The sequence below is a fragment of the Chanodichthys erythropterus genome, chromosome 3, assembly GCF_024489055.1.
Source record: "Chanodichthys erythropterus isolate Z2021 chromosome 3, ASM2448905v1, whole genome shotgun sequence".
NCBI classification, from domain to species: Eukaryota; Metazoa; Chordata; class Actinopteri; order Cypriniformes; family Xenocyprididae; genus Chanodichthys; species Chanodichthys erythropterus.
Window position 1 is genome coordinate 32,587,925 of NC_090223.1, and position 25,640 is coordinate 32,613,564.

A 25,640-nucleotide genomic window follows, 5' to 3' on the forward strand; every position below is an offset into this window, starting at 1 on the left:
TTGAAGCCATTGCAGCAACTATTTTTCAGCCATTTTTTTGTAGATTTGCTGGTGATCTTCAGATCACTGTCCAGTTGCATGATCCAATTTTGGCCAAGCCTTAGCTATCAGGCGGATGGCCTCATATTTGACTCTAGAATACTTTGGTATACAGACTCAATGACTGCAAGGTTCCCAGGTTCAGCATGCTAGACTTTTGGTATGAGGTGTTTGTTCTGATAATGCTGTGCTTAGTTTTCACAAAACTTGGCACTGTGTATTATGGCCAAACATCTCAACTTTGATCTCATCTGTCCAAAGGACTTTGTTCCAGAAGTCTTGTTGTTTGTTCAGATGCAACTTTGCAATCCTAAGCTGTGCTGCCATGTTATTTTTAGAGACAAGAGGCTTTCTCCTGGAAACCTTTCCAAACATGCCAAACTTGTCCCGTCTTTTTCTAATTGTACTGACACACATTATATCAACATTAACAAACATTATATCATTTAACATGTTAACTGAGGCCTGTGGGGTCTGAGGTGTAGTTCTTGGGTTGTCTGCAATTTCTCTGAGCATTACACAGTTTGATCTCGGGGTGAATTTGCTGGGACGTCCGCTCCTGGGAAGTTGGTGTCTATCTTGAATGTCTTCTACTTGTGAATAATGTTCCTCACTGTAAAATAATGAACTTCAAACTGTTTGGAAATGGCCATATAACCCTTCCCAGATTGATGGCAGCAACAATGGCTCTCTAAGATCATTGCTGATGTCTTTCCTCCTTGGCATTGTTAACACACACCTGAAGGCTACAGACCAGCAAACTGCCAGAACTTTTATAGAGGTGATCACACTTAGACACACTTACACATGCTGATGATCGATTAATCAAAGGCATTTGACTAGCAGCGCCGGACTGCTTCTTACCCTCTTAATTCCTAAGGAAACATTAAGGGTGTCCTTAGTTTGTCACCCATGGCTTTTTCATTTTGGCCTAGTTTTTGTTAAATAAATGACACAGTATTATATGTCAAGTGTTGTTGTTCATCTGAGGTTTTATTTTCCAAATTTTAATACCTGCCAAGGACCAGATGATTTTTAATTTTTTTTATCATGTCCTGATATGGAAAACCATCAATAGGTTGTCCTAACTTTTTCACATGACTGTGTGTATTATATAAGAAAATGTAACATTTAACTATAAATTTAATTAAAATATATTATAAAATTATAATTTAATTAAAAATTATATTTTCAGGCACATATAAAAATATACTGCTAGAACTTAAAATTTAACTGTCATTAAATAATTTTTTTGTTGTTACGCAAGTTAAAAAAAACAATTTGGCAGAGCAATAAAAATCTGAATAATCAGAAAAAACATCCTTACAGCTGAGCTCTGAAAATTGAAAACATTCCATTTGCAAAACCAACACATTTGTACAGAGCAGCATCAAATTTATGTGATTTTAAAGGCCTTACTGAGGTCAAGCACGTCATCAGTTTTGATGAGATCCTCCGGTCGTGTGAGAGGAAGTTGAGTTTCTGGTTCACCCTGCAGTTGTAGGGACAGCGAGCGCAGCATGAAGAACACACGGATAGCCTGCAGGGAAACACAAAAACAAATAAAGCTGCTATAGCAATTAATTAATCATGAAAGAGCAGCATCAATAATTTTAGAGAGATACACCGGCCAGCCGGCCATCACTCCTACCCGACGGTTTTTACCCCAAACACACGATTAGCAACTGGCCGGTTTTTAGTTTTATATTAGCCGATCTCTGTTCTGAACTTGCATGCAAACTGCGTAAACAGGAATTTAGCGCAGGCCAGAGGTGGGACATGTGGAAGATGGATGAAAAGAGGAGAGAAAAAGCTGTACAAGGCACAGCAAGCTCACTACTCACGAAGCTCAAAATATTGGAAGAAAAATAGAAATATGAAATTGGGGGTGAGGTTTATATGAATGATTCTCTGAAAGGAACGGACTGTCTTCAGAAAAGATTCTATGGCATTTTCTTTTTCTCTTATCTCTGTATAATGCTAATTAAAGTAGCATTTATAAGCACAGAGCTGCTATGTATAAAGAAGTAAAAAAGGAATCCATATATCGCTGCGGTTTCATAAGCGCCTGTCAGAGAGTGAATTTGCATTTTCATTCACTCTGTCTGCTGTTCTTCATTTGTGCAGGTAGGTCTATGTTTTATGTAGCTTAATTTTAAGCTAAAATCAGACCATTCTGTTTTTCGCTTTAAATCTTGAAATTATATAATCTAGCTTAAATCAAAACAACTGCTCATGCTACATGTGTGTAGAATCTTTGTTTGAATCATAATTAAAATGCAGTGGATGCCTCTTATTTCTTAAATAATTAATGAAAAAAAAAAAAAAATCATGATCAGTATCAGAACGTATCTCAAACAAAAAACACATCCATATCCAAATGTCAACTGTTTAACTTTGACACTACCTAAAGTGATGATATCATGATATCAGATAGTTTCAGTACCGATACCTGTGGAATTTTACAACTCTTTGTGAAACTTTAAAAAACGTATATAATATTGAACACACTGCATTATGTAGAAACTTAAATATTACAGAAAAAATGTAGACAGTAAAACATGTTCTTCATTTAAGTAAACAGAGCTTTTCTAAAGTTTTTGTAAAATAACAGTACTTAAATTGCTGCTATAGTCTTAACTGAAGGATTAATAAATATATTATTAGTACTGATTCAGTGCTGTAGGGTTTTACTGAGAAGCAGCTTTGTTATTTATTACTTTCAACCATTTCAAAAGTTTCTTGAGGCCTCATTTGTGGTCATGTTAAACCAAGAAGTGCCTCAGTCAATCATGTGCACAGCTGCATTTCCAAACACACATATGAGTGTTCAAAATTAGCTGTTTACCATTCAGACAGTGAATGTCTACCAAATTTATTCAATTCTCTGCATTACCAATCCTGCAGAAAGCCTGGCATTGTTATTTTTCTAAAACACATAAAATCCATTTCCAAAATGCTCTGGAATGTTTCCCAGAAGACAAATGGTGCAAACACTGGCCAAGAAACACATGTTTTCATGGATTTTGAGAAAAGGTTTGTGGAGTTTCGGGATGAAGCCAAAATGTTTGACAAAAGGCCACGAAACCCACCCATGTATTTCAATCTCAGACCTTTCAGCATGAGTATTATGAGTTCATCACTGACCCTGCGTGTCCTCTCGACATCTCCACAGGGCAATCGCTTCACAAAGTCAATGCCGGTAAGGGGGGTGCCAGTGGGAGGAAGTAAAATGGATGCATCCATCATAAGATACTCCACGTTTAGGGGCTTATTCTACTCACAGAGAACACATACACAAAGAAAAAGAGCAAAAACATTAATCACTCAATGGGCTAGTTGATACTAGGCCAACATACACAAACCAACACCAAATTCGAGTGGTTGTTTAGTTTTGCTGGACAAACACCCTGTTTTTTGTGTGTGTGTTAGTTCAGTGTAAACATGACAGTTATTTTTCACCACATTTAAAATCAACATGCAACTTCATGTTTAAATAATCAACATTGCAAACCTGTATAACTATCTTTTTTTCTATGGAAAAACAAAAGGTGAATTTTTAAAGAATATCTTAGCTATTTTAACTGCAGGAAGTTTATTCCTTTATTATAGTTTATTATTATTTTAGTTTATTCTTCTGTGTTCCATGGAAGGGAGAAATGAGCATGAGTAAATTACAATATCTTCATTTTAGGTGAGCTAATTCTTTTTCTTAAAGGAACCAGGAAAAACCAGGAAAATAATGTTTTGTAAGAGGAAGCAGTATAAATGTAGGGTTGTATTAGCCACTCCTTATCCAGTAAATGTCAGATAGATAAAGGTTTCCTCTCACCTCAGAAGCAGGATGTGTTGCTGTATCATCAGGTTATGACAGACAACAAGAGTGAAGTTGCAAATAAGACTATGTGTTCAGTAATGCGGCTTACCATCATGCTCCTGTACTCATCCTCAAACATATCCAGGAAGATCTCCTCCCCCTGAGGGAAGAGGAACATTAGTGGGAAAAAATTACCATAAAAGAAAACAAGTTTATGATTGCGGTCAGTAAAAAACAGAAATGTTAAGCTGCACAACTCTTTTCAACATTAAAGGTCCCGTTTTTCATGTTTTTTTGAAGCTTTGATTGTGTTTATAGTGTGCAATATAACATGTGTTCATGTTTCGCGTGTAAAAAACACAGTATTTTTCACATAATTTACTTATCTGTATACCGCTGTTTCCACTGTCATAAAAACGGGCTGATGAATTCCTTGTTCTATGAAGTCCCTCCTTCAGAAATACGTAACTAGTTCTGATTGTGCCAGCGGTTCCTGTGCTGTGATTCGACAGCAGCTTAGCTTACCAGTTGTGGTCCAAAAAACAACGCCTTCTCCAGACAAAGAGGGAACTGCTCCATCTTTCAAGAATAATCTTTGTGCGAATCCGGCATTAAACTGATTGAGATTGAGGAAGCTGTCCTCAGCAAAATGTGCTGCACATAGTTTTACATGTGGATTATAATTTTCGGGAACCGAGTTAAACATGAATTGTAACCATTGATCTCTAAGTACAGCGTCCCTGGGAAGGCCAAACAAAGGTGATTGGACTGCGGGATGAAAATAACAGCGTTTCGACGACATGGCGACAAACACACTCTACAAACGCAACTCTTGCTCTTCTCCGTGGGAGCGCAACAAGACCACACCCCCTTTTTTTGTGTATTCCTGTGGGCGGAGGTTAGTCAAAAAACTGTTTTAGTGACGTCATTAAAGAAGGAAGTAGAGGGATGTAGTCCAAACTGTCCGTTCGATGTAGGCGACTTCTGTTAAATAAATTATCTCGCTTGGCATTGAACTTTGAGCCTTAAAATTTTACAGATTTTATTTATACTCTAACAACAACATTGCACACTAACTAAAGTTTGAAACATGGGATCACGAAGAAACGGGACCTTTAATGATACTATATCTGATGTTTTCTACAGTTATATGTAATGACCACCATGATTATTAACAGCTACTATTATGGCAGAGATCTGCAGAATAGATTATATATACTTATTATGTACATAAATATATATACAGTATATAATGTGCATATTTATCAACACTTCCACAAAAATATTAGGCAACACAACTGTTTTCAACATTGATAATATTAATATTTGAGAACCAAATCAGCATATTAGAATGATTTCTGAAGGATCATGTGACACTGAAGACTGGAGTAATGACTGCTGAAAACTCAGTTTTGCCATCACAGGAATAAATTACATTTTAAAGAGGCTATATGTAAGAATTTTAATGTGCTGCCAATGTGTGATCAGCTTCTAATGAAACTTAAAAAAAAACAAGACCTTCCTTGACATCTTAGGTTGCTTTTGAAGGCCTGTAGACTGATTTTTATGTGAAGAAATCCAAAGGATGTGACAGTTACGCGCACCCCTGAGATACTCTCATGAAATTAATGCTTGTACAATGTTCAGGATAATGCCAAAGGGCTATTCTGTACTGTAATGTCAATGTGTCATGCAAAAAGAAGGGGTCAATTCAAATTATAGTCTAACATAGCCAACTCTATCTAGTCTATAGTTTCAAACATAACAGTGTAATTTTAATGACCTCATTTGTTGACATGATGCCGTTGAATTGCAGAGCTTGCTCAAATATACTGACATACCTATATCAAATATATTGACATACCTATGTTGCTTCCTTAACAGCTGTTTTCTCACCACTGTCATTTTTAATTGTGTGTTTATTTTGTTATTGAGAGGAAAGATTGCAGGACATATTTACATATTCATCTAAACAGCACTCTCAGCAGCGTGGGCGGCGTCTGGATGTTCGTTAACAGTATATCGTTGCAAAGGTATTTCCGTCTCTAAGAAAAGAACGAACTTTGACTTAAATGTTATTATTTGACTTGTGTCACCATCTGACTTGCTAGGTATTCCAGAAAGCAGGTTATATGACAAACCCGAGTATGTTTAAGGATAAGTACGCAGATAACCTCAACTTTCGGTTAAAAAACGGAGGTAACTTTTATGGTATGTAAACAACCATAGCAGCTTACTCTCAGCACTTACATGTTCTGTTCCAGGGTTTGTTTACTTCAGAGGTGTTATTGGTGAGGCTCCAGTGGGCATGACAGTTTGCATACAATATTATATATTATATAGTTATATCGATATATAAAGCACTATTAAAACAAGGTAATGTTTATTTGATTCTAATATCATTATATAATAAAAAACCCATATAACAACTTTCAAGTAATGTGGAAGCAAAATACCTATAAAAAATAAACTTTTACAGCCATGTTATTTTTGCAAACACAGATTTATTTTGTTTAAAGGGTCAGTGCTACAACCCAAAAATGTGTTTTCCTGCGACGTGACCAGAGCAAACAAACAATATAGTTCTTTTTCACAGTGATTTAAAGATGATTAAACATAAAGATTGAAAAATGATTGCACAACCACCAAACAGGTGCAAAAGAAGAAGAAAGAAGTAGTACGGCTAGGGCTGGACGATTAATCAAAAAGTAATCGAAACCGAAACTCAGAACCTCTAACCGAAGTAATTTTCCCATGTCGGTTATTTCGTTTTTTTTTTTAAATCCTGTTAATACTTCCCACTTAAAAACATACTACCGCGTATGTAGCCACATGACTCCAACCCATCCAGTGAGTGGCATGGAATCAACAGAGGTGAATGGCGAGTCAACACACACTGAGACGGCGCGCACATTCAAGCGATTAGATGATCAGATGTGTATTATTATATTGAGCTACCGTGCTCGCGCAGCTGCATTACATCACGCACTGAGAGTAGCAGAAACTAGTTGTCAGCGCTGTCCTGTGATTTATCACTTAAGTAGCTTAGAAACTAAAAAGTTATTATAGCATATATTTTTCTACTTTTGAAGTAACTATTTATAAACCACAGCTTCACAATTAATAGAGAGACAGTATGACTTTCACACGCAATCGCTCTCATTATGTACTGGTACTGTGCTAATTTATCTTTATCGGATTTACAACGAGCAGAAATCTGTAAGAAATGTTACGAACCATAGATAAAATAACTGCTGATAGTGAGCTGTTATGTCAGATCACTCTTTCAATAGGAAAAAATATCCCACCTTTAATAGTCAATCATATTTACAGTACAAACCTTGTAAGTGAACTAACAAGGGAAAAAACACAAACAAAATAATCGTTCATTAATCATAATCGAGGTAAAATGTTCAATTAATCAAGGTTTTGATTTTAGGTCATAATCGTCCAGACCTAGTATGGCAGGCTTTTTCTTAGTGTCTATTTCCATGGTGACTATTTAAATTAGTCGATCTGTTAAAAATTTCTTGTGTGTTAACTGTGAACATACTCTGGGTTTGGCTGAACTTACACCGGATGCATTTTAGGAACCAGCATGTACCTTGAGTAAGCAAGATTTGAGTTAATCAACCAAGAGTTCAGTGTGTGTTTGAAGGTAAAATAACCTTGCTTTCTGGAATACCCCCTGGTACTGTGAGGAGATCAACTGTAAACATGAATCAGTGTGAACGCTCAGTTCCATGAAAAGCCCCAAGGGATAGGATAAAGGGTGGGACACGATGAGAAAGATGATAAAAGACCAGAATACAGATACGGACTTAAAAAGAAATTTGTTATGTTCCACGTATGTTTTTGTATTTTATTTTTTGTTTTTTCCTTCCCTCTCTTTTGTTATCTATCTATCGAGTTATTTAGGTTGATCTTATTGGATGGAAAACCAGCAATCATCCAAATAATGATCGCTTTGTTATGCACAGCCCTACTCCGTGTTAATCTCAACCTTACTGATGACTGTTAATTCCGTAGTGCGTAACGGCTCGAACTGGTAGCTAGTACCTTCTGTTAATTAGTGTGTATGGGTGTTCGCCTCCATTGTAGTTTGGTTATTTATGTAGTAAAGTTTAGTTAGGGCTTCCTATATGCTGAAGTTTCCGGTTTTGTTTCTACATTTTATTTTTGGTAGTTAGTTTAGGGGCGTGGGCGCTAGTTAATGGGTTTTGTTATGATTATTTCTTTTGTTTGGCGACACCCTCGTTTTTCTTGTATTGTCCAAATTCTCCCCTTGTCAATAAACATCGGGTTATTTCTGCATCCCTTGTTGTCTGGTTTGTTCTCCCTCACACTGCAACTGCTGGATCTTACCTAAATGTTGTGTTCATTCCAGTTAACATCTTTAAGCACGTAACAAAAATGATCATGAGTTAAATTATTCACAACAGTCAGACTCTTTTACAGTACATATACAGTACAAGTCATTTATGGTCACTGGATAATTTTCATGCTTTCACTTCTGTTATTTTATAGGTATGACCTCACTATTATGCTGTAGTGTGGACAATAGAACTAAAAAAAAAAAAAAAAACAGGGGGTGTGTTCAAACTCCCGACTGCTACTGTACGTGTTTGCCAAGATTCTTGGAAGTGCTGGAACACACTGATTCATTATGAACGCACGCAAGAAACACAGATGAGATACCAAAACACAGGCTCTCCCAGGACTCTCCATAATCCCAGAACAGAACATTCAGTACTGATTATTTAAGTACATTCACACTCACTCATAATACACATTTTGGAGGATGACGGTTGGAATGTGCAGCCTGCATAATGCATTCTGAAAGGGATCTTTCTTTGAAATGTGAAAGCAAAACTGTCTGCTGTTCTCTTGTACGTTAAACCGTATCACGCCATACCACTCAAATTTCACAAGTGAAAATGACTTAGGGGAAAATAAAAAGGTGGGAAAAAAAGTGCTGCAGACTGCAGTATTAGCTGTAAAACATGTCTATGACTGTTGTGACAAATGGCAGAGTGGCCAAAACAAAAGCTAAACTTACTAGTGTACTTTGTAATTATGCAGGAATCCGGGTACTCTATTCTGTTTAAAAGTAGCTCATTTTCACAGAAATGTCTCAGTGTGAATAAACCACCAATAGTGCTGACATGTTTCAACATGAAGCTGTTGGGATTTTCCTGAATATCAAAACAGCAAAGTCTTTAGGATGAGCTGTCTGAACTTAATCCTTCCTCAGACTTTAAAGGAAATCAAATGCAAGAGGGATGACTAGGGGATAATTACAAGAATTATTAGCATGAAAGTCTGTTGCCTTTAACTATCTGGGTTCCAGTAATTAAGTGACTTCTGTTAGATCTGAAATAAAATACAAGAGCATCTTGCCTTATAAAACTGCCTTAGAAGGTGAAGACTCTCTTCACGGGCACCCTAAAAAAAGAAAACATCATCATAGTAATGGGGTGACTGAGTTACACAATATAATACAAGTAAAATATCATACTTCCTGTAAATCTGTCTGCTTTCAAAATAAGAATGAAACAAACTGTTATGCAATGTAAAAAAAAAAAAAATTTACTGGGAAAAACCTAAGTGTGTATATCTAATGTGTTGGGAATTAACTGATTAATTAGAAATATGGTGGAATCATAATTCCCGTCTTGAATAATCTTGTTTGCAGAGGTTGATAAGCAAATTAGCATGACAAATTATTTTGACTATGGATTTCAAAAGACATCCTTTTCAATTATTGTGAAAGATAAATGCATAAATTTCCTCAGTCTTTATCAACAATGACAAAGCAGTCCATAAGGAACACATATATCCACTGCTAAAGCGGTCTCCAAAATGCCATGTTGTTGTGCATTTGGCAATAAAACCAAGTTAGACTAATTAGACTAACTTTTTTTTGTGTGTCATATACATATGAAGATTTAATTTACCCATCTTATACCTCTAGGCTCTGGTCACAGGTTCAAACTCTGTAAGGGAAGATCCATGAACTAACTGCTATGGTAATGGATTCACCATTATCCATTTAGAATAAAGTTGGATGTAAAATGTTGAAGCCTGAGATATCAACTATTTGCAAGAATTTTTACAAGAATAATTTCTATTTTTTTTCTACAGCTAGATAAATAGTTGGACTGAAAATATCACTTGCATTTATGGGAGTAAATTAGATAAATATATTAATTTATACAAATTAATTATTCATTATTTGGCACAGATAATACATTTGATTCTCTGATCATTATTTTTATAATTATTTTTATCATCATATTCTTTTTTTTGCTATGCTTCCCATTTGGTGAATCTATTACGCACCATGTGCTGCAAAAACTTGACATAATAGTAAATTGAAGTGGGTGGAAAGTGAGAGATGTTCTGTGTTAAGATGCCTACCTCCAAACAGGCCAAATGGATGTCCTTTATAATGCATTGAGAGCCAGACAGCACAGACTGTTTCAGAAGCAGACAGCTTAACTCCAGGGTGGCAAGACGCACCTTCCCATCTGAAATACACACACACACACACTATGTTGTGATGAAGTAAATCAGACCCATTAGCTGCAATTAAAACTAAATCAAAGTGCCATTATAAAAGCAGACCAAACACATGGCACTTCATATTACGTAATTAACTTCTGACCATCTCCAGAGGAGAAAATTTAGCAAACATGACTTAAAAAAGGAAGTGTGGGGCATTAGAATAGCTCAGATGTGACATGTGTAACCACAGAAACAGCTAAACAACTGTGTTGGCAAACAAACGTGGTGCAAATGAAAGAGAAAATCTGTGGATTTTAGGAAGAGAGGAGTTTAGCTGCTTCTTGTCATGCTAGTGTCAAAAATGACACTGGATGGAAATGTCAAAAGCACAAAGTCAGAGCATGAATCATACAACATGAGGACAACAACTCATCATGTGTCTAATGTGGACTCAATCAGTTCTACAAATTAATCCTAAGTATAGCCAAGTACCAATGATAGGCTTTCCGAAAAACCAATTTAGCATCATGCAAGCAAATGTAATGTGAATGTGAAGCAAGTCAACATTCAAATGTCACAACAATTACAGGAGCCCCGAAAGGAGAAACTGGCTACAAATCCCCTTCACAAAAGGTAAAAGAGATCAACCGTTAGAGGAAATCAGTTGCTTTTTGAGTTACTCAAGGTTGTGGTCAAGAGTGTGTAGCTAAAGAAATGTGCATCAGACGAAACGGCATTCAAATAACTGATACTTCAAGGCGGCAGTGCAAAACAGTGATTCTAATCACCATACAGGCAAAAAAAAGTTCACTTCAAGAATGAAAAAAGTGGCGTCGGTGTGCTTAATTGTAAATGTGCAAACGGAAACAGAAAGGACAATCTATATTATCTCTCTGCATAGGCACAGACTTTATCAAATATAATAAAGATAATTGTCTATACACACTCGTCCAGCCTAGGGTGAAGTTATTATGCTTACCTGCACATAGTATGGTTTATTAATAAGGTATATACAGAATTTGATCATTTAATAAGCGTTTTTCACATTAAGCATTTTAGAATGTCGTTTTCTTGCAAGTAGGCCTATGACAAGCAAATTGTACAGTTTTTTTCTTCTAAAAAGACCCAGCCGTGTGCAAATTCTCTTTAAAGTTCATATGCCACTTATTATTCAGTTATAATTAGCTAAAGCTGTATTTCTTTGGTATAGAGCTCCAGTAGTCACATGACCCATTCTGTTTACACCACCATGCTGGCAGGCAGGGACAGCCGGGAGCGAATATGAAATGAGCATCAGTTTCAAGGCAACAGAGTTCACTGCGCACTTTAGTTAAAAAAAACATAGACATGTACATATTAAAACATAACAGATCCTTATAATGCCCCTGGGGTGCTTTTAACGTGTATCGATAAAGGAGCAGATAGCTTTTCTGACCTGCAGTATCCTGATATTATGTATATGTACAACTACCTCATCAACTTTCCCTCGTCCTACTCCGGAAACTCTTTAATTTCTAATTTTGTGATGAATATTCAACTTTGGAGTCTGCCGGCTAAAACCTGCTTCATCGTCATTGAAAGGGTAAGTCAGTCAACTGTGTTGTTAGGTAACGTAATCGGCCCTAGCTGTCCTTGTTTGTAGGTATCCAGCATAGCTATATCACCATGAGTACAGTAGACATCATAAATGTCATGAAATCATAACCCATTTAATCCCTCAAATTTTCCCAGACATGAAAATATCCAAATGAAGTGTCATTAGTTGCCCCTTGAAATAAGCAATAATTATTTTTTGACATTTTTATGTGTGTAATCACTATGTGTGTAATTTTTTTTTTTATGTTCGGCCACAATTGTGACCGTTGGAATAATGTGTAACGTTACGTTATAATAAAAATTCTTATATAGCCCATTTATATAACACATTTTAAACTCTTTCATATCATTTTAGGGTTACTATTAAACATAAAAACCCTTATACAAGACTTATAGGAATGCTGAGATTAAAGACAAAAAAAAAAAAAAATACAACCATCTCTTGTTTTGTTGTGTTTGTTAACACGTTTTATTGCAGTGAACCATTTTAGTCGTCTACTGGGATCCTTAGGAATATGATACAATGATTTCCTAGCAGCTGTCCACCATGTTGAAATTGTAAGGTTTGTAAGGTCTAAACATGTCTGGTTTTAAATAATTGTTCGACCACTATCGATACCAATGCTACAGCCGCTCTAGCGCTCTGCTGATGGCCTGCCAAAATGGCGGAGTTCAGATTGCGTGACATCAACCTCCGGAGCTCTATTGAAAGAAAGCCTAAAATATAGGCCTAGCTTGAATAAGTGATCCAACTCTGTCATGTTCTCTAGGATCAGTATGCAATGAATATGACACTGATCGAATGCATGTTTATTCTAGACATTTTATTTAGACTTTATTCTCGAAATTTAATGATTTTATTCTCAACATTGTATTTTGACTTTTTTTCTCAAAGTTTAATCTCGCATTATTATGAATTTAATCTCAGATATTTTTTGTTGTTTTTTTTTTTATTATTGTTTGCCCCATAGTCCTCTTCTGTGAAAAAACTTAAAAATAATTGGTTCATATTATTTTCCTTGTCCGTGGCCTTGGTTACATAATCAGAAAAGTCATTTCAGAGCAGTGTTATTTATTGTTAAATCTAAAACTATTAAAAATAATTTCCATTAATTTAAATAAATTAAATAAAATATAAATATTAGATGAATGAAAACCTAACCTTGAACGAAAAATTAGAAATGTTGCTTTGGGAACTAACTGAAATAAAAAAAGTATCTACAATTTATAAGTAAAATTAATAAGTTACTAAAATGACTTGGTAACAAACAGTTAAATAGATACATTAAATAAAATTAAATCAAAAAGTGAAAATATATAAATAAAACCTAATTAAAAATATTAATAAATACCATAATAGTATATAAATGATACCAAAATTAACATTTGTCAAGAATAACTTGCATTGATGAAACATCCTGTTAGTGTTCTACTGTACCGTCTGCTGTACAGATACCTTTCAAAAGAGACCAAAACCATGCATATACTCCAAGTGGTTCAAGAACAACATGCAATTTACTTCGGGCATACCTTTTTTTTTTTTTTAGGCGTTTTAGGCTAATTTTACAGGAATACTAAGGGGTTAAAACCAGATACATTTATTAAGTATCAAAAGAGAAAGTCCATTTTGATTTCATATAGCCTTTAATCACTTTCGTTTGAATAACAAATAAGTTTGATGCATTAAACCCACAGTGGATATTTACTTCACAAGACATGCAAAAGAAGTTTTGCTTAAGATGTGTGTACATAAAATGTTGCACAAGCAATGGATTGAATTATCAGTCTACAGTAAACAGTGAATGCTTTGATCTACACAGTCAAGTTCAGGCACAACGATGGAATCTGCAGAGTGTAGTATTTAATGAGCATGTCCAAGCAAGTGAAGGATTATATTTGGAATCAGTCACATAATGTACAATAGAGTGAGAATGTGCATGTGAGACGTGGATGATGTGACTGTGTGACTGTGTGTGTGTGTGTGTGTGTGTGTGTGTCTCTCTTCAAGTACCTGGCTGAGCAGCCTGGCTCATGATTCGGATCACTCTCTCCACCAGCACCTGACTGTAAGAGCTCCTCTCTTGATTTGGCACAGGCAGCTGGATCCTCTCTAAGAGCTCTGGGTTTATACCTGCACGTACCCACATGCACACATAAACAAACAAGAAATAAGAGCAGAAAGTTGGAGCATGTTCTTGGCACTATAAAACTATCTAAAATCGTGCAATTACATACGTATTACATATTAAGCAAGTAAACATAATTTGTAAGCATATATATATAAGGAATGGATACATTTTAACATACATTTTTTAATATATATTTAATATATGTATATAGGTTAATATATATTTAATACGTATTATTTGTATATGCTGTGTATTTTTTATTTTTTTTTACATATGTATATGCTGATTTGGTGTTTTCTCATAACGTCAAAATCAGTTATATTAAAGGTGCCATCGAAGTTTTTTTACAAGATGTAATATAAGTCTAAGGTGTCCCCTGAATGTGTCTGTGAAGTTTCAGCTCAAAATACCCCATAGATTCTTTTTTATTCATTTATTTTGGGGCATCATTAACTATGCACTGATTCAGGGGCTGCTGGCCCTTTAAATTTTGTGCTCCCTGCCCATCGAGCTTGTGACTCTATAATACAGCGCATTTACAAAGTTCACACAGCTAATATAACCCTCAAATGGATCTTTACAAGATGTTCGTCATGTATGCTGCATGCATGCTTCGGGTCATGTGAGTACAGAATTTATTTGGATGTTTACATTTGATTCTGAACGAGTTTGATAGTGCTCCGTGGCTAAAGCTAACATTACACACTGTTGGAGAGATTTATAAAGAATGAAGTTGTGTTTATTCATTATACAGACTGCAAGTGTTTAAAAATGAAAATAGTGACGGCTCTTGTCTCTGTGAATACAGTAAGAAACGATGGTAACTTTAACCACATTTAACAGTACATTAGCAACATGCTAACGAAACATTTAGAAAGACAATTCACAAATATCACTAAAAATATCATGTTATCATGGATCATGTCAGTTATTATTCCTCCATCTGCCATTTTTCGCTATTTTCCTTGCTTGCTTACCTAGTCTGATGATTAGACGTTAATACTGCCTGCCCTTGTCTAATGCTTGAACATGGGCTGGCATATGCAAATATTGGGGGCGTACACCCGAATGTTACGTAACAGTCGGTGTTATGTTGAGATTCGCCTGTTCTTCAGAGGTCTTTTAAACAAATGAGATTTATATAAGAAGGAGGAAACAATGGTGTTTGAGACTCACTGTATGTCATTTCCATGTACTGAACTCTTGTTATTTAACTATGCAAAGGTAATTTAAATTTTTGAATCTAGGGCACCTTTAAGTAATATTATTAATACAATATATTAGTGTTGTCAAAAGTACCGTGACGCTTTGAGCACTGTTGAGCGGATTCATAAACATCTATGATTGGCCATTGTGTTGACGCGCTCATCGGATATGCCTGTGATTGGCTACAATGATCAACGCATGGGAGCATTTGAAAGCACACGGAAGTGTTTGAATTTGAAAGCGTTTTGAAAGTGGGAGCGCAAGCAATTGAAAGCAGGCGTCTAACAGTGGACCAAACCGCGATAGACGCCTGCTTTCAAATGCTCCCGTGTGTATCTGTGTAAGCGCTTAGTGAAGAGATTAATTGATGACTATTTACAACGTTTTTACAGCATTGATCATTGAAGCCTATCACAGACATATCCGGTGAGCCGTGAAAACAATGGCCAATCAGAGATGTTTACGAATCCACTCAACAGCGCTCAAAGCGTCACATTTTTTAAATTTCATTACCGACTAGGCACCGAAGTCGGTACTTTTGACAACACTACAATACATTAATATTAATGTATTCTGATTAATATAAAATGTATCATTTTTGTGGAAACCGACAAGTTAATTATATTAAATTATTTTTTGATGAATAGAATGTTCAAAAGAAAAGCATTTATTTGAAAAAGAAATCTTTGTAACATTATAAATGTCTTTACTGTTACTTTTGATCAATTTCATGTGTTCTTACAGAATAAAAGTATTCATTGCTTTAATACATTATATATAAATACACACACACACACACACACACACACACACACACACACACACACACACACACACACAGACAGACAGTACATATCAATAATGCTAACAAATTCTTATATTCTTGTCTGTAATAGTCTCTTTTGCATCTATCAGTTTATTTGCATGCTTTGCTTGAGATTGTTATTGCTGAAAAGACAGATCATACCTTTACTGTGAGACACAGCATACAGGAGACAAAGCACAAACAAAGCCTGGTAATCCTCTTTCTCACAGTCCAGTGCATTATAGAACATGTCCAGGAAGGGCCTAGAACAACAACCAAGATAACAGCTGTTCTTTCATTGTGTCCGATTGAAATCATGCAGAAGTTTGCACAACAGAACAATGTGTACAATACGCAATGCACAATTTGTAAAGACATACTGCTTTGTTTGTGTGTTGCAAATGTGAAAGGCATTTAAATAGACAAGCCATTGTTTATTAATCATGTCGAAATTAGTCTGGCTTTGAGGAGCACTCATATCCATTCCAGACTAAATGTCTTCACAGGTGTAAATGTTTCTTCTTAAGTACCAAGTCATGTCCATGCAGAATATTGCTTTTTCACAGGCATGCCTTGTAGCTCTTTAATCGTCTGGTTTAGATAAACGCATAAATATTGCTTTTGAAAGGTTTGGGGAGCAGTCTGAACACGTCCTGGGCCCTTTTTCCTTGGAGGACGCCAATCTAAACATGGGAACGTTGCTGTACTTCAGTGGAACTGAGCATAACAAGCCAACTGCAGGGTCATCAGTTCATTGTTAATACCGTTAAAGTGATAGTTCACCCAAAAATTAAAATTTGATGTTTATCTGCTTACCCAAGATGTAGGTGACTTTGTTTCTTCAGTAGAACAAATCGCGGTCTGACAATGGAAGTGATGTCTCACACTCATTGAAGTATAAGCGCGAGACATCACTGCCGTTGTCAGAGCGCGATCAGACCTCACTAACCGAGTGCTGAATGCAGTTGGATATAGTGGTGTTTTAGAGGTAAAAAATGATATAAATACTGTTCGGTTTCTCGCACAAACTGATTGTTTCGTGTCTTAGGACATAAATGTGCCGTCATGGGCTGCAGGGTTTCATTTGGATTTGTCTGTGCATGTTTTTTGACTCTTATAAATTGTGTTACCATTGACACGCATTATGACTGACAGACGGCAACGGTTGGAGTTAAAAATAATCATTTGTGTTTTGTAAAAATCATCATTTTCATTTCTGGGTGAACTATCCCTTTAATGTTAAAAAATTGGTTGTGTACCTGCTCTTCTGGCCTTCGGATCGTGCTGCCGCAGCAGCGCTCTTCTCCTCGTCTGTAATGTTCTGTTCCGTCAACATGGACACATCAGAGATCTTACATTTTTCCATTACCACCATCTCAATTTCTGCAAAATACAAACATAACACAGAGTATAACAGCAGAGCTGGCTTTTGGCACTGTGTATGTCAGATGTCAGCCATGGAAGATCCCCACAACTGATCTGAGCTGTCTAAAGTTACACTAATGGATTTCCCTTTAAATAATTGTATGTCTGCAGACCTTTCATTCAAAAAAGGGAAACGACTTGGTGGTATTTAACGTCTAGAACTGAATCTAACAGCCTAAGCCACAAGGGATTGTTTTCTATAGTTACATGTAATGACGCTGTGATTATTAACAGCTACTATAGTACTAATGGCAGAATAGGTTGTAAATGCTTATATATATATATATATATATATATATATATATATATATATATATATATATATATATATATATATATACACACACACACAGTGCCCTCCACAATTATTGCCACCCTTAGATAATTATGAGCAAAGGCAGCTGCGAAAATAAATCTGCAGTGTTTATCCTTTTGATTTTTCATTAAAAAAATTCACAAAATTATAACCTTTCATTGAAGGAAAACAGTTGAAAGTGCGGGGAAACTCACATTATGAAATAAATGTTTTTCTCCAATACATGTTGGTCACAATTATTGGCACCCCTAGAATATTTTATGAGTAAAATATCTCTGAAGTATATTCCCATTCATGTTTACATTTTTTAGCACACCAGGGTGATCATGAACATGAAATTGTCCAGCCGAGACTTCCTGTTCCATAGGAGTATAAACATGAGGAAACACAAGGGCCAAATTTCCTTAATCATTCATCACAATGAGTAAAACCAAAGAATATAGTTCTGATGTGCAGCAAAAGATTGTTGAGCTTCACAAAATAGAAAGTGGCTGTAAGAAAATAGCTAAAGCATTGAAAATCCCCAATTCCACCATCAGGGCAATAATTGAGAAGTTCTAATCAACTGCCTGGAAGAGGACGAGTGTCTAAATCGTCCTAATGTGAACTGAAGAGGAGAGTTTGAGTGGTCAAAGACTCTCAAGGATCACAGATGGAGAATAGCAGAGATTAGTTGAGTCTTGAGTCTCAGAAAGCACCAAAAAAAATGATCAAACAGCACCTACATCTCCAGCATATTCAGTTGTCAGACAAGACTGCAACTTCAAACTGGATCGGCTTCTATGGTCAGATGAAACTACAAAAAGAGCTTTTTGGCAGCAAACCCACCAGATGGGTTTGGTGCACACATGGATAAAAAGTACCCCATGCCCACGGTTAAATATACTGCTGGATCTTTAATGTTGTGGGCCTATTTTTGTGCTGGAGGTCCTGGACATCTTGTTCAGATACATGGCATCATGGATTCTATCAAATACCAACAGATAAAAAATCAAAACCTTACTGCTTCTGATAGAAATCCAATAATGGACCATGGTTGGATCTTCCATCAGGACAATGATCCAAAACAAACATCAAAATCAACACAAAAATGTGTCAATGAGCCCAAAATTAAGCTTCTGCCATGGCCATCCCAGTCCCCTGACCTGAACCCTAAAGAAAATGAGTGGAGTGAACTGAAGAGAAGAAACACCAGCATGGAGCTGGACTCTGACGGATCTGGAGAGATTCTGTATGAAGGAATGGTCTCTGATCTCCTGTCAGGTGTTCTCCAACTCATCAGGCATTATGGGTGAAGACTCAGAGCTGTTATCTTGGCAAAAGGAGGTTGCAAAAAGTTTTGAATAAAAGGGTGCCAATAATTGTGGCCAACATGTTTTGGAGAAAAGCATTTATTTCATAATGTGAGTTTCCCCCCACTTTCAATTATTTTCCTTAAAATGAAAGGTTATAATTTTGTGAATTTTTTGAATGAAAGATCAAAAGGATAAACAATGCAGATTTATTTTCACAGCTGCTTTTGCTCATAATTGTGGAGGGCACTGTATATTATAATATAATATAATATATATATAATATATATATTATATAATAATATAATATATATATTATATAATAATTATATATATATTATATAATAATTATATATATATTATATAATAATAATATAATATATATATATAATATAATATATATATATATAAAATATAATATATATATATATATATATATGTATAATATAATATAAATATGTATAATATATATATGTATAATATAATATAAATATGTATAATATATATATGTATAATATAATATAAATATGTATAATATATATATGTATAATATAATATAAATATGTATAATATATATATGTATAATATAATATAAATATGTATAATATACACACTATACTACCATTTAGAAGTTATGTTACATTTTTATTTAATTCTACTTATTTTTTTCTATTCTTGTATCTTGCGTTATACAAGCATGTATGTATTTATGTATGAAGTACTCAGAACTTCTGGAAACCATAAATTCCTCGTATGTTTGTGCACACTTTGCGAATAATCTGATAAGGTCTGATCTGCTCATTCTGATAAGAGAAAAATTGTTAAATGCAGCTAAGAGCACTATACTCATACACTTTGTCTAATAATGTTGGTCAAAACCAATTTTTTAAAGAAGTTTTGTCTGCTCACAAAGGCTGCATTTATTTAATTAAAAATACAGTAAAAACAGTAATATTGTGAGATATTATTACAATTTAAAATAACTGTTTTCTATTTGAAAATATAATTTATTCTTGTGCTGAAGCTGAATTTTCAGCTCATTAATCCAGTCTTCAATGTCACATGATCCTTCAGAAATCATTCTAAAATGCTGATTTGATTCTCAAGAAACATTTAGTGTACAATTGTACAAAGTATTTGTGTACAATTTTTTTTTTCAGAATTCTTAGATGAATAGAAAGCTCAACAGCGTTTATTTGAAATATAATCTTTTGTAGCATTATAAATGTCTTTACTGTCACTTTTTGATCAATTTAATGCATCATTGCTGAATAAAAGTATTAACTTCTTTAATTTCTTTAAAAATAAATAAATAAATAAAAATTCTTACTGACCACAAACTTTTGAACGGTAATGTATAATGCTACAGAAGCTTTGTATTTCAGATAAATGCTGTTCTTTTGAACTTTCTATTCATCAAGAAATCCTGAAAAAAGTACACAACTGTTTTCAACATTGATAATAATAACAAATATTTCTTGAGCAGCAAATCATCATATTAGAATGACTTCCGAAGGATCATGTTACACAAAAACCTGACCTAATGATGCTGAAAATTCAGCTTTGCCATCACAGGAATAAATTACTTTGTAAAATACATTCTAACAGAAAACAGTTATTTTAAATTGAAATAATATTTCACAATATTACTGTTTTTATTGTATTTTTAATTAAATAAATTAAACCTTGGTGAGCAAACGAAACTTCTTTTAAAAACATTAAAAATCTTACAGATCCCAAACTTTTAAACGGTAGTATTATATATATATACACACACACACACACACACACACTTCTTACAAAAAGTTAGGGATATTCAACTTTCGGGTGAAATTTATGGAAAAATTTAAAAAGTTCATGCTACAGTAATATCATTTCATGAAATTAGGGCATTTAAGTAGAAGCATGCAATGGTAATTTGTTCATCTCAAACTATTTATTGAAACAAAAGCTAACAGCAGTAGTAGGTATACCACAACAAAAAATGTCAATGTCTCAATAACTTGTTATGTGTCCTTGAGCATCAATTACAGCTTGACAACGACGTCTCATACTGTTCACAAGTCAACTTATTGTCTGCTGAGGCATGGCATTCCACTTTTCTTAAGGGCTGCCCTCAGGTCACTGAGGTTATGGAGTGCAGGGTTACGACCCTCTACACCACCACCTCCAAAGGCTCCTCTGGTGACAACAGTGGCTGATGCATAGTGTTCTCCTTGATGTCTCCAACAGCACTGGTGGCCAAAATTTCTGCTCAATGTGAATTGAATTTCATCAGAGAACAGCAGTGAGGCCCACTGGTTCCTCGGTTCTCGTACGATGACGCCTGTGCCTGGTGGTGTGGTTAGGCACCCTCGCAGGTCATCTAGCATGCAGACCATGCTGATATAAGTGGTTTCGAAATGGTCTGACGTGACACACGGGTGACTCTCACCTCCCTTAAACGTACCTGGAGTTGAGTAGCATTCATCATCCGGTTCTGCAGAGACTGTTCACAATGAAGTGGTCATCAGCATAGGATGTGGCCAAAGGACGCCCACTTCTACGCTTTTCTGTGACTCTTCCAGTCTCGCTGTGTCTCTGTTGCAACCTGCTGATGACACTCACTGACGCTCTAAGCTCAGTGGCAACTTCCCTCTGAGAACATCCCGTTTGAAGCCTCGCAATTGCCAGGTACTGTTGATCAATTGTTAGGTGTCGTCTTGGTTTCATGATGTCAAAATGTGAAGAGCATGATGAAGAGGACTGTTATGCAATGAGTACTGAAACACTGAACAGTTGGATATGTGCATTCAAAAGTTTAGAGGAGGTCAAATTAAGTTCTCCTGTAAAGAATATGGTGCATTTTAGGTGCATTCTGAAATTTCACCCAAAAGTCGAATATCCCCAACTTTTTGTGAGTAGTGTATATTAGGGGAACCCTAGGTTGGTTGAAAGACCACAGGTTGGAAAAGACTGCTCTAAAAAATAAAACTACTCTAGTGTCTCAACACCTAATTAACTTGCAAACCTGGTAAAGGGGTGTAAAAATGTTACTCACAAACACAATCCTCAGTCTTAAATGTTAAGAGTTACTTCAATGAACTTTATCATGAGTTATAGCTGGCTGTGTGTCAGACGTGGGGAAGGACAACTGAAGGAATGAGTCATCACACATACAACAGGAGATGGGGCTTAGCTCACTTTCCCTCTCAATTCTGACAAGATTAAGAAAACACAAAAATGTTTCTAAAGGTGGGAGAGGGTGGGGGTGAGGTTTTGCCCAATCGGAAAGGTGGAGAGCACAGAATGAATGTGGACCAAAGTGACCGTGTCAAAACACAGAAATGACGTGAGAAGGTGGAGTGCTCTCGCAACTGGCAAAACTTGATATAGCCAAGTAGGACGTGTTTCTGGATTAACACTGTCATCTTTGTTGGTCCTGGAACAACATTCCTATGAAACAATCAAAAACCAAACACTAACTGTTACCAAAAATCATCGGGAAAGAATTATACTATTGTTCAAATCAATAACCTAAGGCATAATAACCTAATCTGATTGGTTGATAGGATTATTGCTCCAACCCATATTCTACTTGGGCCAATCTCAATAAAAAGGTGTCCTTTTGAATTCAACATAAGAAAGTCAGTCATACAAGTTTAGAACAACATGACAGGTGAGTAAATGACACAATTTTCATTTTCAGGAGATTTTTCCCTGTAAGTTTTACCATATATTTGCACCATGTATCAGTTTTGAGAGCAGAGCCACAGCCGAAGTGTGGTGTGATCCAAAGAATGGAGGGTCAGTCAGTCATGCTGGGACATTCATCTAGTGCTACTCACCTTCCTTGTCCCCACTTGTCCTGCTGGCCTTTGAACTAGCCTCTGTACCTTTAGCCTTTTCCTTCTCGTCTTCCGGCCCTTCCTCCGATCCTCGTTCCTCCTCCTCTTCCTCGCCCACGTTCTTGTAGTTGGGTCTTTTCTGAGCCCTCTTCCTCCCACGTTGACGACTCATCTCAAGGGAACGCTCCAGACTTTCTGGGGGCTTGGTGAAGCGACGAACACCGGCATTGCTCTAAAAAGAAATTACCAATGGATGAGGAATATGACTAATATTCCAATTTTTGAGGGTCATGAAAAGTTCTCTCTTCATAATAAAAATAAAATAATAAAAAGTCATATATTCATAAGTTTAACCAGAGAAAGTACAAGTACACCAAATGCAAATTTACAGTTTGGAGGATTTCCAAATAACTGAAACTTAGTCTTTCAAACATTAATAAGCTTTATTGGGAACATTTAAATATAAAAACAAAGACAATTCATATTTTCTTAAAACATAAATTTACATAATAAACCTTTTACTGCTTGATCTCAGAACAACATATTCACACATTAACCATCTCGAATAACAGCAATAGCTGCTTTTACAACGTCTGCACAACTTAAAGAGGCAGTGAAAGGAAAACAGTCTCTGGCTTCTCAGAAACAAGAACCCGCTAAGACAGGAAACAGCTGCCAAACAGTCTAGGACACATTTGGTAAGTGCAGTACGGACAGCAGTGATGTTTCTGAGGATCTCCAAAAAGTCATGTGAGACGAAGCACTAGACAGTTGCTGCTGGACAGCACACTGAAGGACCCCCAAACCTCATTCATGACGACCGCACAAGAGATAAGATGTCATTCTAAGAATGGCAGGAAAACACAGTGAACAATCACCTGCTCGTGGTCTCACAGAAGCGCTATTGCACTCTGAACCACTCGGTCTGCTCTTCAAAGAACGCCTGCGTGGATTCAAAGAACCCACCTCTACTGTTTCAAAAACTTAAGATGAAGTGAAACTGTGGATGGAGAACATCAAGTTTTTCAGAAAGCAGCTTTGATGAACATAAACTATCTGGTATTATACGAATTAAAAACAACTCTCTCTCACAAAAAAAAAAATTAAAAAAATGAGGACCACAGCAGGTCACAGTGACACAGTGCGAAGAACATGCTGAGAAGTGGAGCGCTCAGTAGGACGCCACATTTGCAAAAAAACAGCCATCTGTGGTCTCCCTGTGGTCACAGACTTAATGAGTGAATTCTATTCAAAGTGCAATGTACATCACCAAGACTGAGCTATTTACGAGAAAAGACTGAACAGATAAAAGGCAGCTGATGACCTCACTCTTTGTGCAGATGCTGTCAAGATAAGCTGAATATATATATATATATATAAAACAACACTTCTAGAGTTTACTAAAGGAGAAAGTGTGGCATCTGACGTGTTGCATATATCTCCTCAGATATGCGTGACATCATTTTAAGAATCAAAACAACAGGCCTGTGACATCTAATGCATGTCACACTGATGCGAGAGTCCCAGTCACCTCAGCCAACCGAAATGACCAAGTTGCATTCGCCAGAACACTGAATTGCGACAACCACTTGTTGAACAGAAACAGGTTGCTAAAGCATGCCACCAGGCTACAGGTGCACTTCCAGCAAACTGCATAGCAGGTGTGCCTTTGCTTACACATGCACCCTGCTAGATATGCAGTATGTAAATCGTATAATGAGAAAACGGGAAGCTTCTAATACGGTAGCGGTTTTGCCCTTCATCTCTGCACTACATAACTTCATACTTCCTGTCATCTGCGCAAGGACCTGTTTGAAATCCTATTCTACACATCCGACGTCTCTGTTTGGTCCTTTCTGTGCTCATCCTCTAACTGTGGCTTGTGGTGAAGGAAGGTCATGTGATGTGCGTATGTGTGTGTGTGTGTGTTTGGGTGTCAAAGGCTTGCTGGTAACACACAGGTACTAGCACCTATTTTACAGGCTTTACGGGAAAGGAAAAGTAGGTTAGAGGCAGTGCGGTGATGGTGTAAGGCAAATCGCTGTACATCAGAGCAACGAGAGCCACAGCAAAAGACAGACCAAAACTCTGCATTTACATAAGGATTCCCACTGGCTTCCTCAATCAAGCTCTTCACAACACGCCACAGTCCCATTTCGATTAGATAATACACAGTATGTTCTGTGTATTATCTAATCGAAACATTGATGGCCTGATAAATAACAAAATAATTGTTTTAGCTTAAATGGAGACCTTTGGCAAGAAATGGAAAGATAAAATTAAACTTGCACAATTAAATAATGAGTCATCTCCTATTTCTCACATTATTTTAGAGCCAACACATTTGGTTCCTAAAGAAAGAAGCCAATCATATGAAAGTGTTGTCTCAAAATATATAAAATATATAAAAAAACTTCTAACAAGAGCATACATTTGAAATGTTGATATTGCATATCATAGTTTCTCACAGAATGCAGTTTTGGCACAGTGAGATATTTTCAGAGATGTTTTTGCTAATGTTATCTGATGGTCTTTGTTTGTACAAAAAATACAATATTTGTTGAGCTTTTATAATAAAATTTTGCACTTCAAAGAGTGCAAATTACTTTGCCTTTGATAAACATCCTATCTGGATTTGATTTATAGATAAACTAAAGAAAACAACAGTAACAATGTCAAAT

At 36.0% G+C, this 25,640-nt stretch overlaps 1 protein-coding gene across 4 annotated transcripts in view; it reads right to left on the bottom strand.

The window, feature by feature from the left end:
- clec16a (C-type lectin domain containing 16A) overlaps positions 1-25,640 on the bottom strand; it is a 98,369-nt gene that overhangs the window by 47,526 nt on the left and 25,203 nt on the right. For 3 of the 4 annotated variants that reach the window (XM_067381865.1, XM_067381863.1, XM_067381866.1), the window contains exons 10-18: positions 22,960-23,191; positions 17,359-17,482; positions 16,262-16,362; positions 13,971-14,090; positions 10,277-10,386; positions 9,257-9,301; positions 3,966-4,016; positions 3,187-3,315; positions 1,459-1,579 (exon numbers count right to left, since the gene is read on the bottom strand). In XM_067381865.1, the coding sequence (XP_067237966.1) occupies positions 1,459-1,579; positions 3,187-3,315; positions 3,966-4,016; positions 9,257-9,301; positions 10,277-10,386; positions 13,971-14,090; positions 16,262-16,362; positions 17,359-17,482; positions 22,960-23,191 (1,033 nt within the window). The remainder of the gene's footprint in view (positions 1-1,458; positions 1,580-3,186; positions 3,316-3,965; positions 4,017-9,256; positions 9,302-10,276; positions 10,387-13,970; positions 14,091-16,261; positions 16,363-17,358; positions 17,483-22,959; positions 23,192-25,640) is intronic. The other variant, XM_067381864.1, reaches the window with a different exon arrangement.